Below are 26,158 nucleotides of genomic sequence, written 5' to 3' on the forward strand. Positions count from 1 at the left end.
GCGTACATTTCACACTTTATTCTCAAAATCAAAAGGAAAAAAGTTATATTTAAAGAAATATATATATATATATATATATATATATATATATATATATATATATATATATATGACTTTGGCACAATATTCAAGATATTTCAAGCTCACTCATTAAAAGCTACAAAGTCTAGTTTTTATTACTGTGATATTAAGAACCAAAATGGTATAAGCATTTATTAATTATTAATTCATCATGGTAGCATCTGTTGTTCAGCTTTTAATTAAAATGCATTGATTTTAGTTAAATAACTGCAAAACACATTACTGTCATGTCATTCAATAGAAAATACATTATCAGATTAATGTAGTAATGACAATTAGGGAGTAAAATGTGCTTAACTGCTCTGAAAAATAATGTATTAATTAAAAACAAAACAAAACAAAAAACACATAAATACTCTAAGAAAAAAAAGTAGATTTTTACATTTTACATTTAAGTAAAAATGTACATTTTAGCTCACATTTTTATTTTATGCACAATATAAGTAATATGTTTTTCCTCTTAATTTTAGGATGAAATTTGACCTAAAAGTTGAGTGTGAGATTCGCCAGAATGTAGAATCTGTGTGAGTGTGTGTGTGTGTGGGACAGAGATAGAGGAAGTACGTGTGCTGTAGGGCCCTATAAGCTTCCACGTGTCAAAGTGCTCTATGTTCTTCCTTGATCCTCACAACTGTCAGACAGCCACAGCAAGAGAAGAGGTTGTCTATCCATTTTTATCCAGACATGCCCTCTTCTCCCTGCCCCTTTTTCATCCATCTTTATTGACAGTCAGATCACAGCAGCTGAGTTTTCTTCATTCACTTGTGTGTTTTCAAACACGGGGAATATACAAATCTCCTGTCCCTCTCTTCTTATCAACTGTTAGGTGTTGAGTTCTTTTTCACCCTCTCTCTGTACACCCTCAGAATGGCCTCACACACAAAGGTGAACTGGCACTGAAAAACAAGCATGCACAGACTGTAATGACAGCACATCCAGTAAAATCAATCGAAGATATTCAACCTTTTGATCCAGTGGACAAATCTTCAAAAGCCATTTTAGTTATTCATGGTGCGATGTTACCTCCAAATCACCTGATGATCTCTGACCCTTTCCCATAGTTCGATGGCCGCCCTCTTTTTATGTAATTGGCTGAATCTGAAATTGTATACTCTAGTCTGAATAAGTACTTCGCGAATGTTAAAACTTTTTTTTTAATATAGTATGTATGTAATCCAGACATACTACATTCGACTTGTAGTCACTGCCATTTGACCTACAGTTTCGGGTGGCATTTGCTGCACTCTCCCGTGGCCTCATGGGATAGTAAAGTATCCACTGGATGTGCATTTCAGAATCTCATCGGAAATAGTAGGCCATCCAGGAACTTTTTACCTGCTGTTTTAATTTCACATACTGTTTTTGCATACTATATAGTAGGGAATTAAGCATTTAGAGTCTCCCATATCGTTTATTTATGGCTATAGAAATGTATTTTTCAACTGACAAATGTGGTGATGCACCAAGAACTTCTTATATTGGAATGGATAGATGTGTAACACACTCAATTTCATTTTTATAGGACCAGGACTTTTGACAGCTCCAGGCTTTAGTTATAACTACATATTAAAGTTCCTCATTTTTGTATCCCCGGCCGTGGACAGTCAGACTGACAGTGAGGCAGTGTCGAAATTAAAAGTGCATATGGGTGTTGAAGTTTTTAGCAAAAGGAAATGCCATAGCCTCTTTTCTCCTTTCACATTTTGTTTTTTAGTTTCTACTGCATAGACAGTGAAGTTCTGTTAAAGGTCCCCTTCTTCGTGATCCCATGTTTTAAACTTTAGTTAGTGTGTAATGTTGTTGTTAGAGTATAAATAATATCTGTAAAATTCTAAAGCTCAAAGTTCAATGCCAAGCGAGATATTTGATTTAACAGAATTCGCCTACAAAAAATGACCCGTTTGGACTACAGCCCTCTAGTTCCTGCAGTAATAACGTCACTAAAACATTTTTTTTGACTAACCACCGCCCACATGAATTCACAAACAGGGGGGCGTGGCCTTGTTGCACTCCGACGGAGAAGAAGGAAGAGCTGTTTGTTTTTGTCGCCATGCTGTTGAAACGCTGTTTTTTTCATCTCTGAGTCCAATCAACTTTGTTTGGGTTTCCCAGGAACGCTGTACTTTGAGACTAATGGTTACAATTTATGTTTAACTCGGTTCCCGAAAATTATAATGCACATGTAAAACTATGTGCAGCTCATTTTGCTGAGGACAGCTTGCTGAGGACAACTTTCTCAATCTCAATCAGTTTAATGCTGGATTTGCACAAAGATTATTCTTGAAAGATGGAGCAGTTCCCTCTTTGTCTGGAGAAGGCTTTGTTTATGGACCACAACTGGTAAGTGTATTTTATTATTTAAGTTGGTACGTTTAACAGTTTCTGTAACTTATTACACAAAGGGCAACGCTGTTTAGCTTTGTTAACTAGATGTTAAGGCTGTGCAAAAAAAACAAATGCGGTTTTCATGCGCATCTCGTTAGTAAAAACGCTCCTGTGATTATAAATACATCTCCAGCACGTGCGTTCTAGCCCAATCGCGTTACCAGGAGGACAGCCTGCTCTCAGCTGCTGTCGAATCACAACACAGGTACCGCTGGCCCAATCAGAACTCGTTACGTATTTCTGAAGGAGAGACTTCATAGAACAAGGAAGTCATCAGCCCGTTTTTGTGACAGTGAAAACAGCAGTATACAGATAGGTGAACTGTGTGAAAAATACTGTGTTTTTTTACACGCGAAACATGAACACATGTTATATTGCACATTGTAAACACAATCAAAGCTTCAAAAAAGCGCGTAAAATGGGACCTTTAAAGCCCATCTTGCCAACTCTTTTAATGAGTGTGTGACTCCTTTGATCTAAGTGTAAAGGGTCACTGCTGTGTTGTATTTGATCTGAAGATATGTTCTAACTGAATACATAATTGAAGGTGAAGTATTTTCTGCGTGGCATCAAACAGAATTGCCAATTGCCACTGGGTTAAACAGAATAACACTGGCTCAACTAATTGTACGTTCAGTTTGTCCATGGATAGAATGTTTTAACTTCTTGGTAATGTGACATGGAATGTCACCTTTAACTTGTGTGTATGTGTCTGTGTGTGTGTACCGATGTCTGAACCAGCATGGCCCTTTGTTCTCTCATCGTGGTAATGATCTCCAGGGGATATACTGGCTTTTCCTTCTCCATCAGTGTCATGGCTGTCTCCATGGTGATCAACACACCTGTCCGCCCGATCCCAGCACTGCAGAAAGACATTCTCATGGTAAAATGAGCACTTGATAACATCTGTGTGTCTGTGTGCTGGAAGTCCTGTCACCTGCAGTGGACCATGAGAGGCACAGACTCCTCTCTCATGCTTCTCACTGACTGGACAAAATCCAGGAAGTCGGAGGAATCTTCTGGTACCCCGTGATCTGGCCAGGCAACATACTGCAAATGAGTGATCGCGCGATGCTTTCCCGACTGTTAAAAAGAGAGAAAGACATATAGAAAGGGTGAGGCTGAGTGCGAGAGAATGCATGAAAGACTATGTATAAAAGCAAACATGTCTAAGCATGCCTTTGTTTTGCATCACGCAGAAAGATATTTATATGGAATTTTCTTAGAATGAAAGCACTATGTTTTTTATTGACTATTTATCTTTAGTTTTTTATAAAGTCAATCAAACTACTGGCATATGAGCACGAAAATTTGTATTCATGCTTTTCAGTTTGAATACATTTTTTAAAAGTTGGAAAACATTTTCACATAAGTTTTTTTTTTTTATAATTCCTTAACTGTTCCTCACATTTGACGTAACACGAAGTTCATGGAATTTAGGAACACAGACCATACATGGGTTTTACAAATGAGGCCCCAGGGTCCTGTCATTCTTTAAAACATCTTTCACACTGTATTACCTAAATACACTGACATTTTAAATTCCCTCTCAGCTCTACCGTGATCTTATAAGTGGTTGCAAGAGGAAGAAGTGATCCTTAGGTGAGTCATTGTCTGAAGGCCGGAATGGAAGAAAAGAATTGTGATAAATCGGGCAGAATGGAATAACTGGCTTACACGCTGTGTGGTAGGAAAACTCACACACTGGCATTTTTCCTGTAAACCCCAATCATCCCTTTCCTCTCAAGCTTTTCTTTATTTTTTTCATCTGAGACACACACATGACAAACATGTGATGTAATCTCCGTCTGCTGTCCATGCTGAGATTAACTCCCACCAACAGAGACAACAGATGGGTCTCCTTTCTCCAGCAATGATAGATTGTTTGTGAGTGTGTGAGCATGTACTGCATGTGCATGTACATGTATGCACATGGTCCCGTCCTCTCGACCACAGCGCTACCGGACCTGTTTGCCATGTTTAGCATTGCACATAAACACAGTGATACTCTCTCACACAACAATCTTTTACATTATTATGCCTAACGTCAAAATTCTGATTCAGTTTTAAATGAAACATTAAACTCCAGCATAATGAGACAGACAAACATGAGTAATTACAAACATCTATATAAGAAACAGAATTTTGCCAAAAGTAATACTAGAACCAAAAACAGAGGGACCAGAATGGCTCTTGAGCATCCTGACCATGCATACGGCTGTGAATACTTCCATAAAACCTTTGAAGTTGAAAAGCCCCCATGAAATAACTCGACAAGTGCGCTTTTCTCTCTTTTGATGTATTTCCTGTTAAAGTTTAGTACACAGTACTCAATTCAGCAATAGTATAAGAATAGTAAAACATGCTGGTTGTAGTAGTAGTAGTTGTTGAGACAAATTCAGTCTATTGGTATTAGGTGATATTGAGAATGTAGTCTCGTGTAGCCAGATCTTCAGACTGATGGCAGACCAGTGTGTAAAACTCTTGGGACATATTTTAAAGAGTGTATTAAGTTGATCCTGATCATTTTGTGTACCAAATGCATCAGATACTCGGCCAGTGGTGCATCACATCAAAAACTGATTCTATTAAAATCTGTCTAGTGCAGGATAAGTCATCAATAGTTTTACTTTGTTTCCCTGAGAAAGTTTAAAAGTGTTTACACTGCACCTTGCAAAAGTGGTGTCCTTTTTAAAATGATGTCCGTTGTTACCTGAGTATTTGTGAGTGTTAGTTCCCGGGTAACATATGCCAGGTTGCACTCCTCTGAGTGACAGCACACCTGAAGAATCCCATAATCCCTCACTTCAGGGGGATGCGGCCAATATTGGTGGCACTTGGTCTGTGGAAATGGAAGAGAGATTATTGAGCACAGAAAAAAATAATAATAACACACACACACACACACACACACAATTGTGCTCCCTTTTTCTCTCCCTCACACACAGAGTTTATTAAATCATCCCTTTGGATAAGAATGCAGAGCGCTTGGTTGCCAAGCAACAGCCAAGCCATGCCGAAGAATACGGTACTCACAATAAGCTGTCCTTGGGGGACTGGAGGTGTGTGATGGGTGTTTGATGGGTATCGTCTCATTAAGGGTTTTGTTTGTGTGTGTGCTTGTTTCGTCTTGAGTATGTGTGTGTAATGTTCATGTTAATATTGCAGCACATTTTGTAACTGTGTGTGTAGTTTTTAACTCAGGTGTATGTGTTGAAGTACCCGTCCTCTCTCGGTCAGTGTGGTGAGCATGCCAATGACACTGATGTTCTGCTCCCACACGCTCCTCCAGAATTGTGTACAGGTGTGCGGCAGTGGTCCCTGAGCTGCTATGTACCGCAAAACACAACCTGCTGGCTCATTCTGAAACACACACACACACACACACACACACATTGCTGAGTCATCAATATATCACCCAGAGCCATTTATTAAAACTTTACCATTCACAGTTAGAATGAAACAATGAAAAATGCAATACTGAATACTAGTAATGAGACATACAGTTAGTGATCCATACCTTCACATGGCTGGCATTAATATAATCATCCCCCTCTTCCTGCAGCACCACTCTGGTGATGTCATCTGAAAGAAAAGTATGAACGAGTAAAGAATGAGGAAGAGGGATTTGCGGATTATGTGAAAACACTTCCTCAGACTAGTTTTAAAGAGCATTACGCCTCAGTCCCCAATCGAAAGCTTACACACAAATTAATAAAATGATACGTTTGACCTTACCCCGTAATCTACTCCAGTGCAGTAGTTCAGTTTAATCTCATCATGGTCATCCAGCAACCACTCTCTCGTTGTAAAATACAACCCCCTTGTTTGTATGTTCTATTGAACTTTCAAATGTTCTTTTGAATTTTCAAACCCAACAAAACGTTGTTCAAGTACACAAAAATACACAACAGTGTAACAGCAATGAGGCAAAGCATAGGTTCACCTAGCTTACATTTATGCATCATCTAAAATTATATACATTACATTCACAATTTATCAGAATTCCCTGGCAATTGAACCCATGACCTTTCCGTCTCTAGTGCTGCAAAAGGACAGGTACTATTTTTTCCAGCATGAGGATGTCACTTAATGAAATTTGTTTTAATATATGTCTTTAATATAACAAGGGGCTGGTTTTGACAGATTTAACAAATCGATGAGTGCCATGTTAAAAGAATTTCAAGTTTTACACGCAGCACTGATCATTCATGTCAGTTCCAAAAATGTGGACCAATCAGAAGACCATGGAGGTGGGGCATGCATTGCACATTTTTATATACAGTAGCAAGTTGGCATGGCAACTGTTTTATTTGACAGCAACATGGCAGAGGAGGCATTTATAGTCGCTGAATCCAGATACCCTGAATTACAGAACATTTCTTCAAGCGATCATCACAACCGGTTTCTTAAAAAAAAGAGCCTAGAGAGAAATATTTTTGTTATTGCATAACATCTCAAAAGTGCATCTTGAGACCCTCCTGTAATGTGCTGTGTTTTTTTTTTCTTAACCATTACTGAGTTCTGCATCTCTTGTTTTTACATGCAAAGACATGTTAAGCTAAGTGTGCTATACTGTGAACATTACAGGCCACATTTATTCAATTTAGCATGTGATAAATGTTTATCAGGAAAAGCAATAAAACTTACATGGTAATACATCTTTGTACCGATTCTTGTCCATATTCTCGGACTGTTTCGCACAAGACATTGACATGCCTTCTTTCTTCTTGTACAACTTCTGTGAGTAGCAAAACACACATTCACATGCATAGATGACAATTATCAGCTCTGCACACACATGCCAACTGAAACATGTAGGAAAATATTCACATGCCCCAACCTCAAACTGCAGAAGCAATGTTCCGGTGACCAACCCCCTCTCCAGACGGGTCATGGACTCCTCTAGCGTCTCTTCAGATGGCTGAGTGGACAGTGGGGATATTTCACCTGGAAGGGGGAGACCCTCACCTAATTGTAGTGTGGGTTCGGCTCGCAAAGAGACACCTGAAAACAAAGGCTGTTTTGCGGTTTCTGATGTACAAACTAAATGCACTAAACACATCATAATAAAAAAATAAAAAAATCCCTCAAATCTCATTGTTACACATGCACATTAAAGAACATTTGTCACCTTTGCGGCGGACAAGCAATGCAAGTTCCTTGCTGTGTGACTCTCGGGTTGCTTTGATGAACATGACCACCTGCTGATGGGTATGTTCTGAAATGTCCCGCCCATTTATCAACAGCACCTGATCGCCTTCCATCAGTGGAGGCACACAGTGACCGGCCTGCAACATAGTCAATATTTGCAAAAACCAAAAACCCATGTATATATTCAAAAGCAGCAAGGATTTTTATGGCTTACTGGAGATGCAGGGTTAACGTGAGAGATGGCCAGGGGCATCTTCTGATCCACGCCTCCCTAAATATTGCCCGACAATATTCTGATACATGGTTTCCCACACAAAACTCTATTTGAATGCAATTTTAACATTGATGATAAATAGATTATATTAACTCACTTTAACGTTGAAGCCAAACTTCCCATCTTGGTCGGGGTTGATCCTCACAAGGAGCAGATCTCCTTCAGCTGTTGCACTCTGCGTTTATATAACCACAAAATAGACCCTTTGAGGCAGGTAGGACAGAAAGATGATGGAGGATTCTTAACTTTAGCTACAAAACATTAGCATATATGTAGACATTTTTCACAAGAGCAAATATTAAAAACAACTGAGTGCTTTAAATGTTACCGCAGAATATATATATTTTTTTGTCAGTAGACGGCCTCATTCTCAGCTGTTTTGCACACTGATAGCACTAGTCAAAATGATAACATGTCCTTGTTTCTTCAATAACAGCAGCAGAATTGCATGAACTCTACAAGTCTGTGTTCTCCAGTATGATTTGACTTCATTTTCTACCATCACTATGTCTGTAACTAAGTAAAAGCTACATTTGTTCTTCCGTGTTCTTGAGAAACATCTACAAAAAAAAAACAAAAAAAAATACTTTGCAGCATTTCCACATTATCTCCAGATCTAATATAGCTTTTAACTGCCCCATCCATCAATCACAACCATCAACACACTGCGCTTAATATGTGCCACAGGGAACTTCTTCATTCCAACCACTCATTTTTGGCGCAATGATCATTTGTAAATGCAAAATTTGACACGCAAAGAAGCTTTGAATTTAGACCTTGCTATGAACCACATTTCCCTTGATCTTGAATCATCGGCTATCATGTACAGGAACACTCACCTTATCCCAGATGTGCAAATCCTCATCTTCGGTGATGATATCATCACTATGAGACCAACTACCCCTCGTCCGCCCCTCCTCCTGAGTTTTCCTTCAGTGGAATCAGTTTTAATAAGTTACTATGGGTGTACTATTCAATACATATGCATGCCTGTAAAACTGTGTGCATTTGTATATGTAGAGTAATTTTGCCTGTAAGTATAGAACACGTCTTCACTCTCAGTCACATAGCTCATTTCATTGGTCAGGTTGTCAACAGATGATGGGCGTGGCTTACGGAAGTCATGACGTAAACGAGGACTCCGCCTAAAATGGAAGATATATCAACCAAAGCTCTAAAACGTACAACTTCTTTTGTTCTATAAAATGCATCCTTTCTGAATAAACATATTCAATTTTTAAGTATTTTTTTTTTATCTTGACCACAAACTTTTCAATGAAATACATTTCATTGTTTGTTAAAATACATTTTATATCTCTTATCCATTACTGTAAAGATGAAATACATTGGAATGTATTCGAGTACTGTTACCAGTTGGGTGTGTTGGGTGGTGACCGTGAAGGTAGACTCTTTGTCTCGAAGTGGTCCACCGAGTCGGACCTCACTGTAGGGTTTAACATTTTCTCACCAATCAGCTTTCGGTACAGTGGGATAGAGCTATAAGAAAAATATTTGCAATTAAACTCGCACGCTCATTTGGTGGAGGCAGCAATGAACTCTAATTAACTCCAGCAATAAAGAACACTGTAATTTCTTAGAACGACTCCGTCGTGACTCTGCCTGCGTACCTAAATTTTGAGGCAGAGTGAGAGGGTTTTGTATTGTAGAACGTATGGTGGTCCACACAGGATTTCCATAGGTTCTTACAGGCACGTGAACTTGGCATGGAGATAGAAACCTCGTGGTGACCCAGCTCACCCTATACCACACAATTAAATGAGGAAAAAAAAAATACAACATAAAGGTCTCACAATAAAGGAGATGTTGATCTTGCAGTATTCGACATCTTTGAGACATTATGCATCTGGCTTTAATATAGCAATTATTTAGCTTTTATTTGAAAGGATGAGCATGAATAAATCATGCATGTCTTACATGTTTCCGACGTAGGTGGACAAAGAACCGTTTTCTTTTGAATGAAATTTTGATGATGTTAATCCTGAAAAAAAAAGCAGCCATTCCAAAAGCAACCTCCTCATCGAAAACAAAGTAAACCAGAATCAAAATAAGGGATACCATTTCCCTGGCTGTTAATTACACTAATAACAGTAATTATACTTTTCTACAGTGTTTGTATCTCATCCATTGTAATGATAATCACAGCTCTGACAAACAGAGCCGTAGCACTGTCAAACATCATTCAACAGCTGTAAACATCAAGCTTATATATTACTGCAAAGAAATTGAGCAAAAACATTTAAGAAAGGATTTGATTGGCCAAAACTTACCAAGGGAAAAAACTGGAGCAAATTAAATGGCAAAACAAGGCCACGCCCCCTGATGTAATGCCCACCCAGAGGGCAGGGTTGTTAACATCCTATAAACAGGGATTTAGAAATGTAATTAAATAATGAATTATCATAATCCAATTTAAAGGGGTCATATGATGCAATTTCAATTTTTCCTTGCTCTTGGAGTGTTACAATCTCTTGGTACATGAAAACACCTGTAAAGTTGCAAAGACTAAAGTCTCAAACCCAAAGAGATATTCTTTATCAAAGTTAAGACTCTGCCACGCCCCCAAAAATGGCTCGTTTAAACACTCCCCCACATCTATGTCACTATGTGGAAATATTTGCGTAATTCTTCCCAAATGTTGACGCAAAGAAAGGCAGCGCAGGGTTGACGCAGCAATGTCAGGGAGATGCTGTGTGTATCTAGGCGAAAGCAAAAGCACATTATTAGTTCTTCCGAAAGTAGATGCATTTAAGAATCTTTAAGATTACAACAGAACAGCAACACATTTTATGGACCACAGTTTTGTGAACCTAGGAGGTCATTCTGACTTTGCTACGACAATCTGCCGCTTTTGAATCTGCTACTGTAAGTATGTTTTCTTTTTAGTTTAAGTATTAGCTATTGACCGTTCAAATGTGGAGTTTTGTGTGACGCATGTGTGTGTGTGTGAGATAGACAGAGAGACAGGGTCACACAGTGGAGTCAGCTGTCTTAACCGTCCGTGGCTTGTGTACTGTAAACACATATGAGCTTCATCACTGTCACGCATCTGTCACGCGACTGTTTCTCTTTCAGGCTTGAACTGATGGTAAAACTAAGGACATTATTAACTGTCTTTACATTTGTTTTGAAAGATGAAACTCATGATTATGGAAAGGGGTGTTAAATTTCCAACGAGTGCCTGCGGCGATCGGCCAATCACAATGCACTGGGTCAGTTGGCCAATCAGAACAGACTGCGCTTGTCGGAAGGAGGGTCTTTGTAGAGAATGACCCATTTGAGAGAGGCGGGGCATAGAGGACCTACAATAATATACAGTATTTGAAAAATAATGTGTTTTTTTTTACATTAAAGCGTGTCAACAAATACTCCAAATACATACACAAAAATTATATTTAAAAAGATATTTAAAAAAGCATCATATGACCCCTTAAAAACAACATTACCAGTTATTTTTTAACACTTTGGAAGTTGGAAAATCACAGGATTTTCTACTTAAATAGTACCTGAGCATGATGTAACTCTACTCCATACAGGTCTAATGTTCTCGCTGTATTCAAATAGCACAGTTCAGCTTCACTCGGAGACAAACCTCTGAAACACATTCAGACATTTCCAATTAATAAATGTGTGTGCGTGTGTTTGAAAGTATGAATGTGTTTGACATACTTGTGCTGTGGATGCAGCGACTCCACTTTCAGAAGGAACTCCTGGTCTTGGTCAGGGAGAAAATGGATCTGATTGCGGTGTCCGGCAGGAGTTTCACGGACATAGTCTCCAAGCTCAGCTGTCAATCAAACAGGAGTATTAGAATGCTACATTTGAGAATCAGTGATTGTATGTGCTTTGTTCAGTCATCTCCAGTTTGGACAGTGCCATTAACCCCAGCTATTTCCTAGAGAAGACTCATGCCTTCTCCAAGCACACAGACACATCCTCTGTAAGATCAATAATGTTTCTATGGCAAGCGCAATGTGAGAAGGAGTAATTTCCACAACTTACACTGAACAGAGTAAGAAGCCAGTACCACAGCTGAGCTTAAAGGACACTTTAGTCTGCAATAAAAACATTCCATGGTGTTTTGGGATACAACATATCCATACATGTTGTGACATGTATTATTAGCATTTGTCAATATTAAATATTTAGTCAGCAAATATTTAGTATTTAATTATCAGGGTACAAATGTCCATAGCTGTATATCATAATTTTTTTTTATTCACAACATTATCTTTATTAGAAAACACATAACCTTACAATCCATGAGTTATAACTCCCTGAGCTATAAAACTGCATAACCAGTATCCATAATGTATAAAGTTAAAATGATGTGGTTTGCTGGTATTTTTATGGCATTTTGGTCATACGATGTATGTAAAAATTTTATGTATAATTCATCCTATGTATATTTGGTCTTTTTTATAATTTAAACAATATAATATATATATTTAAAGCAGTTAAATTGCAATAATATTTCACAATATTACTGATTTTACTGTAATATTATCAAATAATTGCAGCCTTGGTGAGCATAAGAAACTTCTTCCAAACATTTTTTCAATCTTACCAGTCCCAAAATTTTGAATGGTAGTGTAGGTGCAAAAACAACTTTATTTACCTCCCCTCACAAATGTCCTTCTTAATTTGCAAGAAATAAAAATGCCTGCAAAAAAAAAAATAAGGGTCAAAACCTCACACTCTATACACATATCATTTGCACACAAACAGGGAGATGTACCTGGTCTGCTCATGCTGGAGGGAGTTTGGGTCAGAGATGAAGAACCGCACTCTAAATATAAAAAAGAACGGAGCAGAACCTGAAGGAATAACAGCAGAGCAGAGAGAGCAGAGGACACAGTCAGAGGAAAAGGACCTCTAAACACATAAATACGTGCAAGTAACAGATATTCACTGATCGTAGTTAAATGTAAGCTCAGTATCATACTATTTCTAAAAAAAAATAAAAGTTGGAAACTGTGGCTTTGGCAATTCCCCAAAAATCTAAGCCAATTTATTAAAACATAATTAAAAGTAAAAAAAGCAGGTGGGCACTGAGGCATGAGTTCCAATCTTACTGCATGCACATAAATTCTGATGACTCTAGTAATTTGATTAATAAAATCAGCTACTTCCATTCATCACATAACTGACCAATAATAAAATGTTATGAAAATAAATTAATAAAAATTATAAAATGTATAATCATAATGCTACAAGTGAATTTATCCCAGCATTATAATGTACAGTATAAAAAAAAATGGATGGACGTTTTAGGAATTGCATTTAAGAAAAAAAAAATACATTTAGAGGTGTCGCAATATACCAATATTCACGATAATCGTGATATAAAAAAATGAATTATCGTTAACTTGTTACTAAGGGGTGTCGTGTAATACCAGTATTGTTGATAATCGTGATATATATATAAAAAAGATAATAATTAATAATATAATAGCTAATAATTCACTCATAATTTTAATTAGGGATGTTGTGATATACCAGATTTGATGATAACCATGATATTGTAGAATAAAAAGAACAGCGCTAAACTCTCGTGTTTTGTTATATTCGCCCTTACAGGAAGGCCACAAACAGGACTCATAGGAGTAATAAAACAAATGACTTTTCAGGAAATCCTTTATATGGACAGAAGCAATATTTTAATGACTATTATTTTAATCTCTTAATAAGTGAAAGTGAAGTGATGTGTGGCCAAGTATTGTGACCCATATTTGGAATTTGTGCTCTGCATTTAACCCATCCAAGTCCACACACACACACAGCAGTTTACACACACACAAACACAGTAGTGAACAGACGTCTGGAGCAGTGGGCAGCCATATTGGTGCGGGGCCCTGGGGGTTCAGTGTCTTGCTCAAGGGTCACCTCAGTCAGGGTATGGAGGGTGGTCATTCACTCCCCACATGACAATTCCTGCCGGAATTGAGACTTGAGAATCGAACCCACAACCTTCAGGTTACAAGTCAGACTCTCTAACCATTAGGCCATGACTGCCCCCTGGTCCCCCACTAATATTTTAATCCCCTCAATAGCGAATAATATTTGAATCTCTTGATACAATAATAGGGAATGAATTTCTTAACAGAACAATAACAACTAATATTTTACCAATAGCAACTAATATTTTAGTCTCTTAACAGAATAATAAATTATTTTTATTTTTATTTAGGGAATCAAAATTTAAAAATAAGGGATAAGAGCATGCACAATTAACCAGTCAATCTCATTTTCCACAAATGTAAAACAAGTATATTGACTCCAGGTGGGCCTGTGTGTGTGTAGTTTCTCGCTCACCCTTCAGTTGTTTTTTAAAGGGTTTGTTGGGGTCCAGCCACCTCTGAAATGACAGATCAGTTATAACACTGAAATCATGTTTCTTAAGAGAGGGCATTACATTTCTTCATTTCTGGGTCATAGTGATAAACAGTTGCTTTTTGGAAACATCCACACATTAATTTACCGGAGAGCTGGATGTGTCCTCACTGATCTGTAGGCTGAAGTACTGTTTCTCCACTATGTTGAGGTGTTCGCAAGCCAAGTCGAACAGCACATGACCAGCATCCTGTTTCTGCAAAGCATTAACACATGCTGTCCCTTTAGGAAATGTACCAGTTTACAAAACCTAGATTTATAAAGTGACAATATTCTACAGGGTTTAGAATGCAATAACATAACAAAAAACATATCAGTTTTAACATATTATTATAACTGTGTTCTATTTTTTAATTATCCTTCAGAAGTCATTCTAATATGCTCATTTGATCAGGAAATATTTCTGGAAACACAATATGTTGAAAATGTTTGTGCTGCTTAATATTTTTATTAAAATTGTGATACATTTTATTCAATTAAAAAGAACATATGTTATTTTAAATAGATTTTCTGTAATAATATAAAAGGTCACTTGTGGTCAATTTAATGCATTTTATGCTGAATAAAAGTATTAATTTCTTTAAAAAATCATTAAAAATATAATTCACTGATAGCAAATGAGATTTATAAAGGAACATATTTTATTTTTTTGGCTATATTAATAATTAATTTTACCTAATTAAATCAAATATTTAGAATAAAATTAAATTACATTAAATTAGCAGAGATAACCTCTCTCTTAATCATAAGCTAATTAATATTCATCAATATTTAAATACCCTTTTTTTAATTAGTTTTTTTAAAGTTGCAGTCAATAACTTTTTTGTGTTCAAAATGTATATAATAAGTGAGTACACCATGAATCCATATTCCAAACCATGTTTTTAGCTTGTGCTGAATCACTACGGTAAACCTATAATAAATGTTTATATTCAGACTATTTAGACTGGTTCGGATAGGTACCGCTGCGGAGTAGCCCAGTACCTGTGTGATTCGCCATAGACATAAACAGAGTAGTAGCTCTGGCTACAGTGTTCTTCTGCAAGACACACACAGATCTGTTTACTAAGCACTAGATCGAAAAGGTCACGGACTGCAGCTTTAATACTAACTCACTATATCTGTCAAGCAGAGCCCTCTGGCCAACTGCCCTAATTTCTGTCATCTAGCATAAGACTCTAATTTCTGTTGACTTCATGACTGTTTCTCCCTGACAAATGTGCCTGTGTGCTCGTGAGGGTGGGCGGGTGTCCTTCAGACTATGAAGCCAAGGTTGCAGCAATGCAATATGTAATATGAGAAGAGAAGCAACAGTGAAATATCCATCTCCACCCTCAAACTGCCAATAAAGGCAAGCTCATGCACATTACTTCTCTCTCTCTACGGCTTTAAAAGTCATCACTCATCACTCATCAAATCACTCACTCATCCTACGATCTAAACACATCTGCATACACTCTTATACTCACACTGACAGTAAAATTTTGAGTTGTGCCATCAGGGAAGAGCACTACACAGAGTAGGCCACAGCGTGGCATGTGAGAATGTTTCAGATCGGCACGTCCAAGAGCAGTGATCTTGTTTCCAAGCACGCACCAGGGGGATGTCATCTCTGAACCCTGTCACATATGCACACCTGCCAAGACAAGGAGTCACACAGGTTAAACCCAAGCAATTGTTCCTAACGCGAAGGTGACGATGACGAAGATGATGATTACGAATAATAATATAAATTATTTGCAGAACTTCTGTACATGCCTTTCCAAATTTATGAAACTAATTTATACAGTATATTCTCTTACTGTGTGCAACAGACTTTGATTTTGAAAACATGTTGTGAATTGTATCCAATGACGAGACCTTAGCAAATCCGTAATAACTATAATTATACTTCCTATGCAAAGAACATTCCACCCCAAATTATGAATGGACATGAAATGTCATGACATGCTTGGAAAAATTAATGATGTAAAAAAAAAAAAAAAGCATATCTTAAGAAAACATATCACATATTTTGTGATTTTTGATACAACTATATACAACTAGTGTTTACTCTGAGGCTAGTCAGATCTGCTCTTAACTATTCTTAGATTTTACAAGTTTACACAGTTCTACACGCTTGAAGATCTTTTATAACAAAAGAAAAAGAAATCATACATGATGCAAATAAGAGATTCTTTGTGTATTTAATTATTGATTATCAGGAGTTTTTGAGTGAGTAAGCTTGGTCAGTTGCACTGTAAGGGAAACATTTGCTTGTTTTTTTCAACATAATCCATTCACAATTTGAAGAAAAGTTTTGTTTGTCTAAGAGGACCAACCATTTATGTATATGCAACCGGAGTGTAAAACATTACGTGAGTGAATCCACTGAATTATTCCACAATTGAGGATAATAACTGTAGTAACGGACGGAAGCCGAAATCTGACAAGCCGATGTCAAAATAGAGCTGTGCATTAAGTGATGCTGAGTAAATTAAGAGTACTAAAACTACAGCCGCAAATAGTCGGTGCTGCTGAATATATTTAGCAGTTTCTACAGTTAAAGATAAAACTTAAAGCAGTTTTTTTTTTGATGAGTCCTTATTTAAAGGCTACGGAGCCCCGCACATGACATGCAGGAAAAAATATTAGGCTAAATCGTGTGCACGATTTACTCATTCGTTCCCTCAATGTACTAAAACGTGCACACGATTACTATTTCGTTCACTCGATTTATAAATTGTGCGCACGATTTACTAATTTGTTTCCTAGATTCGGTCCCTTGTAGTTAACTAGTTAAGTATTTAGTAAATAATTAATCCTTCTAGGTTATTGATGTCTGGACTTAATTGTAATTATTATTATTTTTTTTTACTGACATGAGACTTTGGAATTTGAGACTTCCTGGTCTTGCTATAGGTCACATTCATTTTGAAAAACGACCAGAAGCAAGACATGAAAAAACAAAGTGAAAATTAGCTAATTAGCTACTGTAGTGATCCTCTGTTGCCATCTACTGGTCATAAAGGTAATTTCATTATTTTCATTTTACAAGTCTTTGTTTTCCACCAGGAGACCTTCTTTTTTGTTTGGCTATCTTCAAGAATGAAAGGTGAATATTTAAGGTGACTTTTACTGTCCAACTGTAGAGTTTAATAAAAATAAATGTGTTTAAGGGCGGGGGTGCACGTCTTTGTCACACATGATGAGTTTGCATCCCTGTATGATGCTATCAATATTCAGAATCAAAACCGTCATTTTATAAGCATTTGGGTTTCGTTAACCCTCTCTTACTCATCTACCTCATACACACACTTTCACACTCAGACACACTCACTATGTCTAAACATGTTCTTGAAATTGTTTTTCACACTCTTCTTTTCTCCTCCCAGCACAGTCCAGGAATGTGGATTATTTTACTACCCAAAGAGTCAAGAAAGTGCGAGAAGTCTGTCATGGCCAAAAAATGTTTGAAAGCAGAAAGCAGCTTTGATCTCCAAACACACTATTTATTGTCAGTACAACAGTGACTTAATGTTCATAAATGTCTTGTGGAAAGTGTATTTTATTTTCTATATTGCAACTATTTTTGTAATGTTATTCTGTCCTGTCACTGTTTTGTATTCATATATACATGTTACTTTAGAGACAAATATGTGATCTCATTTATATAAAATAAATAAATAAAAATACATTAAGTAAATAATGTTTTTACTATTCTAAAAATGTATTAAAATTTTTCTATTTGGGTTAGCTGATAGTCTTTATAATTAGCTGTATGGAAAAGCAAAATAAGGCGTCACACCTTTACACAGCCAAGTTAAGGCTGCTCTGCCTGCTTAAAATTCAGTGTAAAGGTATGATGCAGCATAAAAGGCTAAATTTGGCCTGTTCTGACCCACCTTCCCCCCTAGTACCACAGTATGCAATTGCAATTTCTGTGTAAATGCATTTATGCCACCGCTGATCAAACACTCATCTGACTTCATAAGCACTTCTATGTCATTTCATTTTAGACATGTCATGATGATTTGAGAAGGCTAAATTGATCAAAGATAGGTTACAATCAGCTTGCCGCTGGCTGCTTGGTCATTAGTTAAAACAAATTAAACTTATATTTACCAAACAAAAAATTTAAATTAATATACCGTAATTCCTCAAATAAAAGCCGAGGCCTTTATTTACCTGAACTGCAGAAGGGTAACAGGCTTTTATTTGAAGCAGCCTTTTATTAGAGGCAGGCCTATCTGTTTGATAAGTAATTGTTTTAAATAACCCGTTTTAAATTAAAAGCGATAGCGTTCCAGTGGACAGAGATCATAACACTAGCACAGAATCAGTTCAGAATCAATCATCAAAAGAATCAGTTCGGTTCAGACGTGCTCCGTGTCAGTCTGCTTCACGTTGAATCACTCATGCGCAGTATCATCAGCTCCTCGGTTCTCGAATCTGACGTGTCCAACAGAAACGGTTCTCAGTTCAGTGTACTGGTGTTCCGAAAACCGAAGCATCTTGACTCGAGAATGAGAAACGCCCCAGCAGTGGACGTGTACGTTCGTTATCTGGCTCTGCTGCACAAATTTTCCCCCGGCCTTTATTTAAGACAGGCCTTATTTTGTCCGTGTGGACCACGCCCCCAGCCACTATAAGAGGCCCAGCGATTATTTGACTATTGGTTTTTATTTGAGGAATTACGGTAGTCACTTTTCTATTACATACAAAACTAAACTATTTTAATAGCTGAAACAGTAGTAAGCTGTTTTGGGAGAAGGAGGAAAAAAGACAGGCTAGGTCCGGTAATTCAAGGCCGGGCTAGGGCCTAAATTTGAGGCCTGTGCAGGGCTCTAACGCATGTACCCCATTTAAAGGCACAATATGTAATTTTTCTCACTAGAGGGTGCATAATCAAAATAAACAAAGACCAGGTAGCATGTGACTGAGTGTTGAATCATGGGAGCTGTGTTCTTCATCCCCACAGTGTTAATTTTGACAGGCATTTTTGATTTTGTCTTAGTCTTAGTCTTGAGCTGAAAATGCTTAATAGTCTTAGTCCCATTTTAGTCATTTGAATCTTTCATAGTCTAAGTCTTGTTTTAGTCGACGAAAAGTCATTGCATTTTTGTCAACTTTTAGTCATTACTTTTAGTCAATAGTTTTAGCCAAACTGTAGTTACCAAATTTTATTTTGGTAGCTATTTTATATGTAGTTTTCAAATTAAAATAATCGTTCATTATTCACTCTTTAGACCAAATCAATTAAGCTTATGAGAAAAGCTTATTAGAAAATCTTCAATAAATTATGACAATTTTCATTTTAAAGTGAACAATCCCTTTAACAGAAGTGAAAAAGGAGCAACTTATAAAAATATATATTAGACAAATACAATAGTCTAGAGATACAAATTAAACTATTTTTTTAGATAAAGTAGGTTTTAACATGTATGCATTTATTTAACATCTTGTGTTGGTTAACTTTAATGACAGATAGGTATTTAATTTGGAATGTTGTCCCTTTAAGACAGAAGGCATGCATGAAAAACTGACACTTGTTCAGTTTTCACCCACCTGTTCAAGTTCACTTAATCTATAACCTACTGTATTTACGTGAGATACTCTACACAATAAATATTTGGAATGCTGTTTATGTATTTGAGCGCTGAGAACTGATCGCACTGTATGTGAGAACTGAGGAAGTGGAGCGCGAGAGAGAGAGAGCACTTCTATCAGTGTGATTCCACCTATCCACTTCCATTCACTAACTTTAAGTTAATCGACCAAAAATTGTGAATCCCAGGAAAAACTTGTTGAAACATTGTTTCAGAGCGCTAGTTCACGTTTTATTGGCCTATCCATCCACTGCGGCTGCTATACTGACTAGATATACAAACGGCCCTTATCAGATCGCAATCCAATGACAGGGACAGCATGCATTTTGAATGTCCGGTAGTCCTCAAATAACATTAAAGTCCAGTCTCATTTAGTTAATGAAAACGCAGCATAAATCTAGTCATAATTTCGTCATCAGATATTATTTTTAGCTCGTCAACATCTAGTCTTCATCGCATAAAAATTTTCGTTAACGGATATTTTTCGTCGTTGTCTTCGTTAACGAAATTAACACTGCATCCCCACAGCCGATGCAATCTGATTGGACTCTGGCAGAAATTATGTTATGTGAGCTAATGATTTATTAACCTACAGTGTTGGGCCTTTGTAACTGTAATTTTTTAGTAACGGACTAATTTAATGCATTATAATTTTGGAAATAGTAATTCGAGTATAGTTACGAGCCAAGGTCTCTATACGTTACTGCCGCATTACATTGCAGACAGAATGCAATGTTTTATAATCTAGAGATTATAAAGTAAAAAGGATGTAGCACACGCACTGTGGAGTCAAGTGCCAGTGGATTAGAGACCTGCTCCCGCGAGTAATTAGTAATTTGATTACATTTTTAGAGTCTTGCCCAACAGTGTTAACCTAGTAGAATGAAGCAGTGTGAGGCTGGAAGCTGTCGAAGCGAAACAAGGCCGCTGAACGAGCATGACACACGGCTCAAAAGCAGCAGAGCTTTTTTTTTTCACAGTCAATCGCATCCGCTCCTTCTGGTCATGTGTATGTACTGTTTTATCATACTAAAAAGGTTTGAAAGTTCTGTTATAATGCTACTGTGCATTCGTCACTGGTCTATTAAAACGCACAGCATATTAAAGAATCTTTGGTTTTTCCCATATGTTTTCTCCAAAACAAAACTAGTAATTAAGGGGTTATGACATCATTGGCAGGCTACACAATGACACCATGGACACTAGTAAAAATAGCTTATTTCTCTTTATTTAAACTTTCTTCTAAACATTTGGTATGATGCAAGTACACAAGTCAACAAGATATATAACACTGTTCTAGTGGTTTTTGGATATTTTAATAAAAAACAATCTTACATATTGTGGCTTTTAGGCGTCTTGACATCAAGTTAGGGCTGGTCTGTTCCTGCTCAAAATACAAGACCTGATGCTGCACAATAGTCAGACAAAACTATGCATGCTCTAACCCACTTCAGCCTTAGTAATAAAGTATAGTTGTAATTGCTGTGTAAACATCCATGCCATCTCTGATCAGAATGAACAGTTTGTGTAAAAACACTTGCCACTTCAGAAGCACTTCTGTGCCACCTTCATAGTGTACATTTGGCATTAAAGTAAACATGAGTGTCTATACCTTATGTTGATGCTTTGGCAGTATTGTATGCAAGACATTCATGTCAATAAAGTACTTTGTAATTTGAGAGAGAGTGAAAGGGTAAGAGAGGAGCTACTAGAGAATTTGATACAGACATACAACTAAATTAAGTAACAAAAAAACACTCTTTTATTTTCAGACCTTACCTTACAGATCCTGATCCTGGACGCTCTCTGGGACTCTTATGCAGTTTCAGAATTTATATATCTGAGACTAGGGAAATTATAGTGACTTAACACAGACTTAGACGTTTGTCTAACTCCTCAACGTCTCACTCTCTGACAAAATAAAACACGTCAGAGGTGTAAGGTATATATTTTAACTTTGACTCACACGTTTGGAAACGGTTTGGCGAGCATTAAAAGTTAATGTTTACCAGTAGCTCAGTTAAGAAGCGATACACGCTCGCGCTCACTTTTGAGAGACATACGAGGTGTGAAGTGTGACTACTTTAGACCATACTTAAAACAAAAGCCTTTTCGACAATAAATACGGCCATGTAAAGTATTTAAAAGACAATAGCAAGACTGGACATTTAAACAAGAGACACAGCTTAAAGTTTCTTTATGAGACGGGCTTTTCTGGGTGTGACGTCTTACATTTCTGACTCACGTCCACGCTGATCTGCTTCGGCTCGGGCTCGGGCTCTGTCAGATATCAGAACCGAACCAGCTGAACGAGCGAACAGACAGTTCTGCACCAACATTGTGTCTTGAATAAATATTTCGGATTACACAAAACAAGTTCCAGAGCTTTATCGCGATATCTTCCAAGAACAATCCAAGAGTGGACAGATATATTGTTTTAAAGTCAAATATACGTCATTTGGCATTTCGTCCCCTTTTTGTCAAAATTTAGTTATTCCCATATTGTTTTTCTGTGACAATTTATTTACATTATGTGATAGATTTTTTATGTTGTATATACATTATGGGATTTTTATTTAAAAAAACAATAAGATTCTATCTACACAGTCGAATGGAATGAAAAACTTTGAAGCTCAATACCTCAAAACTACTCAGAATGCAGATAGAACCTTATAATTCCAAGGGGACGAAGCGTCGTAAAGTTACCTGCTTGATGTGCTCTTAATTCCTCTGCGATGCTAGAGGTGCTTATAGTTCCCTTGATGAGATAAAACTTTCCATATTAAGGCGACCATGGTTGCAAGTGTCGGTAAACTTCCGTGTTATGTTACTATTTTTCCTCCGGCTTCCTTCAGGAGGGCAATCGCGGCGTCACTGCGCTGACTGTTTGCGTTATTATTGCTCCTGTGATTACAACACACGTTTCCCAAATTTCTGAATGTGCATGTAGGTGTCAGCCCACATATGGACACTTCCGAGTTTACACGAGCCTGGATTTCTAGGCGTGATTCGTGTTGTGCGTGAACTCTCAGGAATTCCAACTGGTGCGCGCAATCTCAGGTGCGTGTGCCCGCCGGTATAAGGCGCTGCCTCCCTCCCCTGAGTCAAGAAGCACACCTGAGTCCAGATAGAACCTTCATACAAACCGGTCTCCCAGCCTAGGCAGGCTGCTTTTAAGTGATTTTTGGTCACCTTTCAGCTAGTAAGGGTGAGAGACCAACTGGCCGCCCAGCTAAACACCAGCTTGGCCAGGCTGGGAGACCAGACCAGTTTAAACCCTACTACGTTCAGAAAACAGGCTGATAAACCTCAGGGTTATCATATAGTGGTATAGCCAAATGACTCCAAATTGGAATGCATAAAGCTTTTGCTCATCATAAGTTATTTACAATTTGGTCAACAGAAATTAAGTTCCAAACATAGGTCATTGTGCCATCCCAGTGACAATTCTTCTGGCAACTCTCCACCGCTCCATCTCCTCCTCTATTTAGTACCATTATTCTACTTCTATGCAGTACTGCAATGGGGGTTTGATTTCAGAGGTAAAGCCAAGCCTTGGGTTCGAGCCTCTATCAAGGACAGCAAGCCAAGTTTGTTTAATATTAACCATCAGGACTGGATGGGCAGGAGAACTTGTGAATCAAAAATGTTAAGTAACTTTGTTTGCACTATTCAAGCCATGTTTTTTTCTCTCTGTTTTTTATCCAAGAGATTTTAAGAAATTAAACATTAACATTTAGCAACAATAGCCGCGTTTGCACTGTCGGGCCAAAAAGCGGGCATGCTAGTGCGTGCCAGGGCCAGTCGCATTTCCACTGTCACTTCCGGGGCTTGATTGTGCCTTGTCAGTGCTTCCTCGGGGCCAACAGCCAGGGATTTTTTGCCCGACGAAAACCTTGGGCCAAAGCGGGCCAGCTGGGGCTAGATGAGTGGATCATTTCAGAATGCTTACAGCTTACACTAGCATTAAAAACTTTTAAAATAAGTTGAGCTCAAAACTCACTTTCAGTCAGCAGGAGTGTTTGAAATAACTTGAGCCGATGTAGATTATAATCACCATACACGGCAGAAATATTTATAAGCGATGCAAAAGACTTTTCACGCTAGGCATTAACAATAGTAAACATGGTAAATATGACCACTGGAGAAATCAGACGTCAGCTTCTTATTCTCTATCTATGTATTTATTTAGTAACATATTTTATCTGTCTGAAGTCTCATCTCGAAAGTTTAGCTCCGCGTTGCCATGTCATAAAAATATAATAATGGTTTTTGTTCGGGAGCTTTTGCATAGTATAAAATTATTTGACCAACTAGTTGCTAAGCGGAACTCAGTCTTACTTTTCCAATACAAATACGACCAATCTACCTTTTCATAACTAATTTAAAAAAAGTTATGATCAGTCTTAAAGAAACTAATTTTGATGACTAGATCTAAACAGTTTATGAAACCAGCCCCCAGTGTTCTTGTGACAAGACAAGCAGATTGGATTTATTTATTTTTTTTAAATCAATGATGTTATTAAGGGTCTTATTCAAATGTATTAGTGTAATAAAATTTGACAACGTGTTTATAACCACTTAAATGAGGCACCTCATATTGCTGAGATCAGGCATTAAATTGATTTGGGATGTGCCACAGCTAGTGTTATATCTCATTAGTTCTGACAAATGCATGTGGGTGGCCACCAAATTAGTCACAGTTTGTTTCTAGATTGTTAATTGTGTCTCCCAATGAGAAACCATTAGGTAATTTGACAAAGATACATGGGGGGTGTGTGTTCCCAGTGTCAACTTTCTGATTCAGAAATTAATCAGGGCTAACTGTTCCTTAATCTTCTGATTGCCAAATATAGATTTCTCTATACCCCCAACCTTCTGTGACATCAGAGAGATCAGTGGATTCCTTGAAATGTATAGCCTTAATAAATCATCCTGTGTTGACCACCTCTGTGATATTTCAAAGCGAGTACAAGGCAATTAAATCGTTTCACACATATTAAAAATACCAATGGATTATTAAAGAAAAACATGTTAAATATTTGTTTCAGTTATATTTGTTTTGGGTTTCAGGCATGCAATGTGACTATAGACGGATGTATCTTATATTGTGGATCACATACTTTCAGATAAAAAGGTAGGTACCTTTAGACATTGGGGAGGTACACACAAAATATGAATATTAAAAATGATAATATTAAATTGTATCTGTTTAATATATAAAAAGTATATAAAGTTAAATAAGAATATTTAATAAATATAGAATAGAGCAAAGAAAACAACTGGTCTATCAACCGGAAAAAACACTGCAGCAGTTTTATTATACATTAATGTAATGCAATGTCTTCTTTTATTTTAAGTACTCTCAATTTATCTTCTTGCTTTCACTGGGGGGACTGATTTTCAAAGTGGTCAGTCATAAAGTGTTGCAAAATATATTTGTCTGCTGAATGCAGCGACTGATAAATCAGAATCAAGAATTAGACGGCGCTGCGCTGTATAAATATAAAATGTTATTAACTTCCTTTCAAGATTGAGAGACAGCAGAGGTTCCCCATTTCAAAGGTCAAAAGTTATTTTAAACTGACACTGACATGAACCCTAACTTGCATATCATAAATAGTATGACAAAACTGTCTTGACAGTCTTCACACATCTCTTCTCTGATTTTCACTTCCCTTGTGTAATCTAGCCTAGTGTCAATCTAACATAATAATCTATCACTTAATCTTGTTTTTCATGCTTCATATTACAGTACATAAACCATTCTTTAGTGTTATACCTCTGTATGCAAGTGTAACACTCTGTGCTTGTTTATCTTGTTGTTGTCCTTGCACTGAGACTGTTAAGAGACATTATAATGCTACTTTTCTAGCATTAATGTCAAATACATGAGCATTAATGTTTCTGTATGTTTACATATGTGCATTTGGCTGGTGACAAGCAGGCATCTCCATTATGTAACCTGTAAAGTTGGCTGACTGAGAGAGTAACATGTCAACATGGCAATAAGAGAACTTTTACTTTATCGAGAGCCTAGACAGGTTTATGAGGGTTCCCTCTTAAGTATCAAAAAGTAGGATATAGTTAGGCCTAGCTAGCTATCCAAGAACGGTTATGAAACCCTCTAACCACAGGTCAACCACATTATGACATGAACCAATGATGGTAAAGTGCGTGTTGTACAATGACTTTCAGAAGAATTTGGAAGACTTTTAAAAATAAATGTGTGTCTTGTCATATAGTTCTCGGTGAGAGGCCGAGG

General features: G+C 37.2%; 1 protein-coding gene across 2 annotated transcripts; it reads right to left on the reverse strand.

Moving 5' to 3' along the window:
* Window positions 1-123: 123 nt before the first annotated feature.
* LOC113059867 (tyrosine-protein phosphatase non-receptor type 3-like) lies at window positions 124-22,905 on the reverse strand. 2 transcript variants are annotated; one of them, XM_026228508.1, is made up of 26 exons: window positions 22,600-22,905; window positions 15,775-15,941; window positions 14,394-14,501; window positions 14,228-14,270; window positions 12,651-12,729; window positions 12,531-12,575; window positions 11,915-11,967; window positions 11,582-11,699; window positions 11,419-11,506; window positions 10,183-10,271; window positions 9,830-9,893; window positions 9,523-9,653; window positions 9,266-9,391; window positions 8,926-9,039; window positions 8,734-8,824; window positions 7,992-8,069; window positions 7,835-7,891; window positions 7,601-7,757; window positions 7,310-7,473; window positions 7,117-7,207; window positions 5,987-6,051; window positions 5,689-5,829; window positions 5,180-5,308; window positions 3,404-3,549; window positions 3,193-3,328; window positions 124-977 (listed from the first exon to the last, which is right to left on the reverse strand). In XM_026228508.1, exons 2-26 carry the CDS (start codon window positions 15,913-15,915, stop codon window positions 897-899), a joined length of 2,535 nt encoding a protein of 844 aa, XP_026084293.1. In that variant the 5' UTR covers window positions 15,916-15,941; window positions 22,600-22,905; the 3' UTR covers window positions 124-896. The 2 variants fall into 2 exon arrangements, with proteins under 2 accessions (XP_026084293.1, XP_026084294.1); XM_026228509.1 differs by lacking the exons at window positions 15,775-15,941; window positions 22,600-22,905 and adding an exon at window positions 13,732-13,846 and having other exon boundaries at window positions 14,394-14,492.
* Between the last annotated feature and the right edge of the window lie 3,253 nt (window positions 22,906-26,158).

Source organism: Carassius auratus, chromosome 41, assembly GCF_003368295.1.
Source record: "Carassius auratus strain Wakin chromosome 41, ASM336829v1, whole genome shotgun sequence".
In the NCBI taxonomy this organism is placed as follows: Eukaryota; Metazoa; Chordata; class Actinopteri; order Cypriniformes; family Cyprinidae; genus Carassius; species Carassius auratus.